The 9,576-nt window shown below is 45.7% G+C and overlaps 1 protein-coding gene and 1 long non-coding RNA gene across 2 annotated transcripts; both read right to left on the bottom strand.

The window, feature by feature from the left end:
• Positions 1 to 7: 7 nt before the first annotated feature.
• On the bottom strand, positions 8 to 3,318 carry LOC144604213 (uncharacterized). The gene is made up of 3 exons (XR_013548702.1): positions 3,216 to 3,318; positions 1,164 to 1,252; positions 8 to 106 (listed from the first exon to the last, which is right to left on the bottom strand). It is a non-coding gene; the product is annotated as an uncharacterized LOC144604213 (long non-coding RNA).
• Positions 3,319 to 4,040: 722 nt separating this feature from the next.
• LOC144604165 (uncharacterized) lies at positions 4,041 to 8,083 on the bottom strand. The gene is made up of 7 exons (XM_078418370.1): positions 8,054 to 8,083; positions 7,499 to 7,580; positions 6,710 to 6,877; positions 5,832 to 6,043; positions 5,177 to 5,271; positions 4,646 to 4,758; positions 4,041 to 4,238 (listed from the first exon to the last, which is right to left on the bottom strand). Exons 2-7 carry the CDS (start codon positions 7,571 to 7,573, stop codon positions 4,041 to 4,043), a joined length of 861 nt encoding a protein of 286 aa, XP_078274496.1. The 5' UTR covers positions 7,574 to 7,580; positions 8,054 to 8,083.
• Positions 8,084 to 9,576: the final 1,493 nt, after the last annotated feature.

Below are 9,576 nucleotides of genomic sequence, written 5' to 3'. Positions count from 1 at the left end.
AGATCCACCCTGGATATGTGATTCATGTAAAGCCCCAGATATTGAGCAAACCAGGCAGTGGAGTTCAGGGCGGGATCAGTAACATTATAGCACGTGGGCTTGGGACCTGTAAGAAAAATAATTCCACGTTAATTCTGTGGAAAATGAAAAGTCATGCCGAACATCATTTCCACAATCAAGCAGGAATTGCACTTCCACGACCAACAGCTGAGACCGTTTCTTCCCAGCTGTATCAGGCAACCGAACCATCCTACCGCAACCAGAGAGAGTCCTGAACTATTATCTACCTCATCGAGGACCCTTGGACTATCTTTGATTGGACTTTACTGACTTTATCTTGCACTAAGCGTTATTGTACCTCTACACTATAAATGGCTCGATTGTAATAATGTATTACCTTTCTGCTGACTGGATAGCAAGCAACAAGAGCTTTTGTCGCACCTCGGCACACAAGACAATAAACTAAACTAGAATTAAACTAACTAACCATCACATACTTTGCTTCGGTGAAGCACAGCTTATCTGGTTGACGGTCAGGGTATTGGTGAGTCTGGGGTAGATGGGGGGTAAAGGGGGAAGAGAAGGTAGACAGAGTGGTTTACGGTCACCCAATAACATTCCATAAGTGGGGATACCGTCTCATTCACCTCGATATCTACCTCACTGTAGAGATTAGACATTGTCTATGGAACTGTTAGGCTACAATACTGAGAACTATATTCCACATTCTGTATCTTACAGTGTGACATGGTGGCACAGCGTCAGAGTTGCTGCCTTACAGTGCCAGAGACACGGTTTTGATCCTGACTCTGGGTGCTGTCTGTACGGAGTTTGTACATTCGCTCCATGACAGCATGGGTTGTCCCCGGGTGCTCTGGTTTCCTCCCATAGTGCATAAATGGACAGGTTTGTAGGTTAATTTGGCTTCGGTAAAAATAGTAAATTGTCCCTAGTGGGTAGGATAGTGCCAATGTACGGGAATCGCTGGTTGGCATGGAGACAGTCAATCTCTGTACCCTGGGGAGCAACTAGAACTCTGCTGATGGTTGATGAGAATAAGCTGTTCTTGAACCTGGATCTTATGGTTCTCGGGCCATCTTTGACTACGACGGGTCATAACAACTCCACCTCTGGAGCTTTTCAACAAGAAAGCGTAACGTCACCTTGCTGGAGATAAGATTTGATGCCCTCATAGATTTCCCTCTGTTTGTCTGCAGTAAGTTCACTGTAGGGAGCATTCAATGTTCTGACACTAAAGGAGAAATTCAAGAAATGTAATAACATTTAGAATATCATCATCAGCTTGACTACAGTTACTAAAGAAAACAATATAACTCACGACAATAGAACTGAAAGTGTAGCACCATACAATCTAATGGTAACATTCAATCAGTGTTTCGTTACATGTACACGTGGTGAGAGATACTCGATCAGTGCCAAGAATGACCAGGAACAAAGGAGGATGGAGATAGTGTTGGACATTGTCTGGTCCATCACGGGTATTGATCTCGCCACCATTGAAGAGACCTACAGGATGCACTGCCTCAAGAGGGCAGCCAATGTCAAAGATCCACACCACCCCAGCCACGCTCTCATCTCACTGCTGCTGTCGGGAAGAGGCATGGCCCAGAGAACCATAAGATCCAGGTGCAGGAACAGCTTCTTCTCATCAACCATCAGGCTCTTGACCCAAACCACACAACCCTAACTACAACCCTGCATCAAACTACTATGGATTTTGTATAAAATTGCTCAATTAGAGTCTGGTTATCTAGTCTTAATATTGATATGGTCATAAGTGATTGGAGCAGAATTAGGCCATTTGGACCATCAAGTCTATGCCGCCATTCAATCATGGCTAATCTATCTCTCCCTCCTCACCACAGCCTTCTATGCCAAAGAATTCCCCAGATTCACCACCCACTGACTAAAGAAATTCCTCCTCATCTTCCTAAAGGAATGTCCTTTAATTCTGAGGCTATGACCTCTAGTCCGAGACTCTCCCACTGGTGGAAACATCCTCTCTATGTCCGTGATCCATGGATAATCATGGGTTGATCCATGATCATTTGTGGTATTATGTTTTATTATATATTTAGCTGTAGTGTTCTTGCATTAATGCGGCTGTAAAGCTGCAACAATAAAGAATTTCCCTGTTCCATTCCCAGTGTATTATAGATAGTCCCAGACAATTAAACAATCACGACTCTTGATTTGTACACATACCCGCTGAAACAGACTCTCCATTCCTCTCTCACATTCGATGATATGTAACACATTCAGTAACTAAGACATGAGATAGACACAAAATGCTGGAGTAATTCAGGCGGACAGGCAGCATCTCTGGATAGAAGAAATGGGTTACGTTTCTGGTCAAGTCTCTTCTTCGGACGTTTCGGATAAAGACCCTTTTTCGAGACCCGAAACGACACCCATTCTTTTTAACCAAAGATGGAATACGTTATTGTCACGTCACAAGGCACAGAGAAATTCTTTGCTGGTATACCCAATGTATACAAATAGCGGCCACCTACGGCACTGACAAATTTACAACAAGCACGTCGGGTTCTCCTTTTGTCCTCCCCCCTGCCCTCACGGCGGTCCCCCCATGACAGGTCCTCCATTGTTCTTTTCCCTCCCTCATGGTGATCCCTCCAAGCTCTCATCGGCCGTTGACCTCACTGCCGCCGCTGTGAGATCTCACCGCCAACGTGAGACCGCACCACAGTCGACACCCCACTTCACGTGTCCGTCTCATCCGTGGGTCAGCCGCACCCAGCTGTCCACAAAGTTACCGAGTCCTCTCCCGAGGCCTCCATGGTGCCGACCCGCGAGGCCTTGGCCGGGCTCTGACCCGGGCTTCTTCGCGGCCAATCCACAGCCAACTTCTGGCTGCACGACCCGGCGGGAACCCTTTCAAGTTCACACCCAAAAATCACCATGACAATTCCCTTTATAAATCTACATTCTTTTTGTCAAAGCAGGATGTTGCCTGTCCCGCTGAGTTACTCCAGCATTTTGTGACTACGCTTTAAACCAGCATCTGCAGTTCCTTCCTGCAAGACATGGGATTTTTTTTCAACACAATGCTCAGTTTCAATCAATCAGTTGACTGTACCTCAGAGATAACGCACTGAGAAAGCCAATCACTTGGGATGACTGACACACTTGAGGGGTTTACCCGTGGAATGTACATTCAACGTAGGTGTACTTACATTTTCCGGTAGGAAAGGCAGTCGATCCTCAGGCTGTTGTTGGAAGCCAAAAGGGCAGAAGTGATGAATGGCACATATGCAGTTAATCTGAACTGAAGCCATTGATCCACCTGGGTGACATTGAGCACAGGCAGACTGCTGGTGAACAGAGGCCACACACCCTCCAGGATCGCAGCTCGGTTAGCGGCTGAGAGTTTACTCTGGCAAAGGGAGAGGAAACAGGCTTCTGTTAAAATTGTACACCTTCAATTTAACAGAATGATGTGACACCTGAAGCTTTTGGCTTCTGTAAATTGTCCCTAGTGTTTAGGATAGAACTGGTGAACAGGTGATCGTTGGTCGGCGCGGGCTTATTGGGCCTCTTTACCTGTATCTGTCAAACTAAAACTAAAGCCTAGGATGGATCCTGATCTCGGGTGTTGTCTGAGTGGACTTTGCACATTCTCCCAGTGGCAGCATGGGTTTCCTATGGGTGCTCCGGCTTTCACCCACATCCCAATGCCCTGTGGGTTTGCAGGTTGATTGGCCTCTGAAAGATTGCCCCTAATACGTAGGGAGTGTGAACGGGTGATGAATGGTCGACGTGGACTCGGTGGGCCGAAGGGCCTGTTTCCATGTTGTGTCTCCAAAACTAACACATCTTGTAAATTCTACAAATTCTCTTCCACAAGCACTGTGTGCTTTCAGTCAAAGCCTCCACACCCAGGACCAGTCCTATCATTATTCCTTCTGCTTACGAAGCACTGGACCAAACACAAGGGTCACAAATCACACAACAACTTAAGGTGTCCCTATCTGTTTGAAAACCCCTCCATGTGATCAACACTACAACGTATGACAGGAAACATAAAAACAGCTGCTGCTCACGTCTTGGGTTCTTTCATTGAATCGGTCCATGAATGCTGCCAGTTTGTCAATGGGTTGGACAAGGACTAACACTCTGGTCAGGATCTGGTTGTCATTAATGAATCCAGGCATGCTCAGCACATCAGCCAAGTCACGGGGATCGGTAAGATTGATCACCTGTAACAATAAGAATGACAATTTTACCTCCATGACCAGAAATAGTCCACATATCACACTTGGACACAGGGTCAAGGTTCCATTTACGTGTAAATGTATCGGAAAGCATCAGTGCTGTTAATAGGCACAAAAAGCTGGAGTAACGCAGCGGGACAAGCAACATCCCTGGAGAAAAATGGGTGACATTTTGAGTCGAGACCCTTCTTCAGACACGAAACGTCGCTCATCCTTTTTCTCCAGAGATGCTGCCTGTCCCGTTGAGTTACTCTAACATCTTGTGTCTATCTTCGGTGTAAACCAGCATCCGCAGTTCCCTCCAACGCATCCGTACAGTTAATATTGTCTCAAAAGATAAATTAACAATCACTCATACTTGCATAAACCCAAAGGAATAATTTTGCTTTTACCTCAGGAGTCAGGAAAAATGCATCCGTCAGATTGAGCAAACCGGCAAAACTTTGGAAATAGTTTTTCACGTAGATGGTAACGCTGCCATTTTCAAAACAACGCAACGGGAATGCTGAGAGGAAAGAAAATAAATATGATACATTTGACAAAAATGATACTTTATTAATTGTAAATGCTTAGTTTAGTTTAGAGATACAGCGTGGACACAGGCCCTTCGGCCCAAAGAGTCCGCGCAGTCCAGCGATTCCCAAACTATCCTACACACACTAGGGACAATTTACAATTATACCAAGCCAATTAACCTACAAACCTGTACGTCTTTGGAGTGTGGGAGGAATCTGGAGCTTCCCGGAGAAAACCCACGCAGATTACTGGGAGAACGTACAAACTCCACACAGTCAGCGTGCGGCCTAAACGTCTGGAAGCTAAATTATGCCGCAGACTAACAACGACAGGGTGAAAGACTGGGGCATTGAGAATTACAAGTCAATTTCTCTTTGTTATCATTTACGAATGCCTTTCCATCTCACCTGTATTGTTGAGGTAACCAAAGATCCATAGTCTCAGCACAGTTTCCCGTGTTTCACGCGGCATTTCAGCAAATCCATAATTCAGGCCATTTAAGCTAAACAAATAGATATTAATGTCATTATTTGTCAAGCACCAGATCAATAGTCACCTTTCAACTGGTGAGAACAATTTTAGGATCCTTCCCAAATGATGCCTCAAACTTCAGCTAAATGAAAGGTAGTTCACCATAAAGATTGCCTGTTATACTGTCAGAAAACTCTGCCAAAGATTAGTTTCGAAATAGCCTGAAAATGTTCCTGAGCTTAGCTCATCTTCCTCTTTCGTTTCACACCGCCTCTCATCTTCAGAAGGATTGTCTCCTCACTGAAAAATAACCCTAAAGGCAATCTGCGACTTGCAGACGTGTAAAAGGCACCCGAGTGATTCTACTCACTCCGACCTGCGCGAGATAACCATTTATGAGGTGTTTGCGCAGTACTCAACCAAAACCAGAAACAGAATTACTGTTGGATCTTGGAATGACCCTTGCCTGTGTAAGGCACTGTGTACTGGGTGCTCCATGGCAGTGAACAAGTTAAATTGCCTTCCGCAGGGTCTGCTTCCGCGATACAACATGCAGCAACAGATGATTGTAAAAGAGAGGTGTCCACTCACACTGCTCGGTAACCTTCACAGCTGATGTCCCTTCTCAGCAGCGGCATCAGCACCGACTGGGAAATGCCAGCAATGAACGGCCGGAATTGCTCCTGGAACCACTTCCTCAGGAAGGCGGGACTGGTCAAGTTATCCCTGGTCCTCACCATCTCCCACAAGGCATTCAGAAACGTCATTTTTGTCATCACGGGAATTAATGTTGTGTTCCGTGTCTGAAACAAACCACAACACGTCAGCAGTGGAGACAGAGCTTCCTTTGTAGATACGACATCACACCTTTCATTAGTTCATAGGTTCTAGGAGCAGAATTAGGCCATTCGGCCCATCAAGTCTACTCTGCCATTCAATCATGGCAATCTATCTTTCCCTCTCAACCCCATTCTGGGGTCCTGCCTTCTCCCCATAACTCCTGAACACCGTACTAATCAAGAATCTGTCAATCTCCACCTTAAAAATACCCAATGACTGTGGCAATGAATTCCACAGATTCACCACCATCTGACTAAAGATTTTAATACATTTATTACCAACAAGAGGTTAACAGCACAGGTGGAAACTCTGGGATGAGAACAGATGGGATGTTCCTCACTGGTTGTCGACACTTTTTGTGCTATGTTTAGTAACTTATTAACTTTATTTATATGCTGTAACTGTAATTATTTTTGTGCACAACCCGCAGGCATTGCCACTTTCATTTCACTGCACATCGAGTATGTGTATGTGACAAATAAATTTGACTTGACTTGTCTCCACATCCACTCTATCCAAGCCTTTCACTACTCGGTTTACAAGGTGTTGACCGTGTATTTTGAACCATACCAGAGATTCTTACCACATCACTGAAAATGGTTCCCAAGTTCCCTCCCTGGATGAATTACCTTGTTGTTGAACATGTCCAGGGCCTCCATCAGTCTGGTTCCGTCAAGCTTCTGAATGAAAACAGTCAGGGCCATTTCATTCGACCTGTTCAGAGGCTTCAGGCCAGTGAAGCACTGAAACACATCTGACAAGAGGTCACTGCTTAAACCGAAAAGCAATAGCTGAGGCTGCAAAGGAAAAACGCTGCCTTAGATTATAACATCCCAGCATATTGGTGTTCACTATCAACGATGAGCAATAGTTCACCAACCAGCCATTCAAAGCACAACAGTTAAATGTACTCATGGAAGTCAGACACACATAGTCTTAATAGAGCACCTCTACAACATTTAACATTATTCATGGTGATCTTATAGAGGTGTACAAAATCATGAGAGGAATAGATTGGGTGGATGCACAGAGCTTCTTGCCCAGAGCAGGGGAATTGAGAACCAGAGGACATCAGTTTAAGGTGAGGAAGAAAAGATTTAATAGGAACCTAAGAGGTAACTTTTTCACATAAAGGCTGGTGGGTTTATTGAACCAACTGGCAGAGGAGGTAGTTGAGGCAGGTACCATTCCAATGTTTAACAAATATTTTGACAGGTACATGGATAGGACAGGTTTAGAGGGAAATGGGGCAAATGCAGGCAGGTGGAAATATTGTAGATGGGACATGTTAGTCGGTGTGGGCAAGTTGGGCCGATGGGCCTGTTGCCACGCTGTGTGATTCTATAACTATGACTATTATTTAAGTGCAAACTGCCATTGACGTCTTTGTGTGAGATTCAAGTCATGAAAATGCTTACCTCTGCACAAGCAAACTGTGTGATATTGAAGTTGCACAGTTGGCTTGCATTAACTGCAGTCAGGAAATCATTCATAGCCGAACTGTGCAAAGAAAATTAAAATTACTTTTACAAATGGAGAATAGTTGAGAAACAAACAACAAATCAACCTATTTTTATTGCTCAGAGGGGGACATAATTAAAAAATAATCTTTAATTTCATGTCATCTGTCATTCCCAAGTGAGGCACAATAGTAATTGGGCACCACCAGTGATAGATGTAAGATAGAGGCAAAGTGCTGGAGTACCTCAGTGGGTCAGGCAGCATCCCTAGAGAAAAAGGATGGGTGACATTTCTTCCAAAGAAGGCTACCGACCGGAAATGTCACCAGTCCTTTTTCTCCAGGGATTCTGCCTGACTTGCTGAGTTACTCCAGCACTTTTTGCCTATGTTTAGTATAAACCAGCATCTGCAGTTCCTTATTTCTCCACAATGACAGATGAAGTCAGGCACCAACAAGTTAACAGCGTGTCATGGGGGGATAGATAGAAAAGGCATTCACGTCAAATTCTTACCTGTTCACACTGCCGCACAATATTGTTTCTGTAGGAGAAAGTATAAGAAGTTAATAATTTGAATTATAACACTTGGATTAACTAGAGTAATCATTGTGTGTGATTATTTTTGCAAAGTAGTACTGATAATGTTTTATTATTCTTCATAAGTTCATAAGCTGGAGGAGGACAATTAAGGTATCCAGCCCATCAGTATCCAGTCTTTTTTTTGTTTTTGTTTTTTGTCTGTCATCGTTTAATTGTACGTTTTATTTTATTTTTAACTCTGTGTATGTGGGGGGGGTGGTGGGGGGGGTTGGTGGAAACCTTTTTTCAAATCTCCTCCTCAACGGAGATGCGACCTTTACCGTGTCGTATCTCCGTTCGCGCTACGGCCTAACATCGTGGAGTCGGCGGCCTCCAGCTGGGATCGACCTTGAAAACTCCGGTCGCAGGGCCTGGACTTACCATCTCGGAGGCTTCGGCCGTGGGCCCTGCAGACCGCAACATCGGGAGTTCGCAGGTCCCTGGCTGGCGACCGGCTTTCGGGAGCTCCAGCCGTAGCAGCTTCAACCGCCCCGAAGTGCGAGGTATGATCAACCCGCTCGCAGGCCCTTCATCGTCCTGCGTGGCTCGGCCGCAGCACTTTCCATCGCCCGGTGGGGGCTCAAGACTTTCATCGGCCTGCTTGGCTCGGCCCTGGGACTTTCCATCGCCCGGTGGGGGCTCAGGACCTTCATCGGCCTGCTCGGCTCGGCCCTGGGACTTACCATCGCCCGGTGGGGGCTCAGGACCTTCATCGGCCTGCTCGGCTCGGCCCTGGGACTTACCATCGCCCGGTGGGGGCTCAGGACCTTCATCGGCCTGCTTGGCTCGGCCCTGGGACTTACCATCGCCCGGTGGGGGCTCAGGACCTTCATCGGCCTGCTCGGCTCGGCCCTGGGACTTTCCATCGCCCAGTGGGGGCTTCAAAAAGTTGGGAGCCTCGATCACCTCGTGGCACCACGGGAGAAGAAATCAGGAGGAGATAAGACTTTGCCTTCCATCACAGTGAGGGTGTGCCTAGAGCAATCACTGTGATGGCTGTTTGTGTAAAAAATTGTGTAAAAATTGTATCTGTGTGTCCTGTGCTTTTTGTTCTCTACTGCCGGACCCTGACGTGAGAGGACGCTGGCGTTGTTTATTCGCCGCTTCTCCGTTAGGATAGTTTGTCTGTTTGTTTTTATGTTTGATTGTTTATGTAAAGCGCTTTGAGCACCTGATAAGGCGCTATATAAAATAAATGCTTATTATTATTATTATTATCAGGTCTACACCTCATTCAATCATGGCTGGTCTATCTTTCCCTCTCAAACCCATTCTCTTGCCTTCTCCCCATAACCCCTGACACCCGTACAAATCAAGAATATTTCAATATCCGTCTTTCAAATATCCATTGACCTGGCGTCCACGGCCTTCTGTGGCAGTGAATTACACAGATTTACCACCCCTTGTCTCAAGTCATTCCTCCACATCTCCTTTCACCCGTCTTTGATAAAATGTAA

This window comes from Rhinoraja longicauda, chromosome 21, assembly GCF_053455715.1.
Source record: "Rhinoraja longicauda isolate Sanriku21f chromosome 21, sRhiLon1.1, whole genome shotgun sequence".
NCBI classification, from domain to species: domain Eukaryota; kingdom Metazoa; phylum Chordata; class Chondrichthyes; order Rajiformes; family Arhynchobatidae; genus Rhinoraja; species Rhinoraja longicauda.
Note: the sequence above shows the minus strand (reverse complement) of the source record. Positions and strands in the feature narration are given on the sequence as shown.

What these genes read in the sequence shown, in the direction of transcription:
- LOC144604165 (XM_078418370.1), bottom strand. Translation starts at nt 7,573, where the DNA reads ATGAATGATTTCCTGACTGCAGTTAATGCAAGCCAACTGTGCAACTTC. An exon ending in TGGACATGTTCAACAACAAG is followed by an intron (nt 6,044 to 6,709) that starts GTAATTCATCCA and finishes GGTTTGTTTCAG; the next exon opens with ACACGGAACACAACATTAAT. An exon ending in TGGTTACCTCAACAATACAG is followed by an intron (nt 4,759 to 5,176) that starts GTGAGATGGAAA and finishes CTTTCCTCTCAG; the next exon opens with CATTCCCGTTGCGTTGTTTT.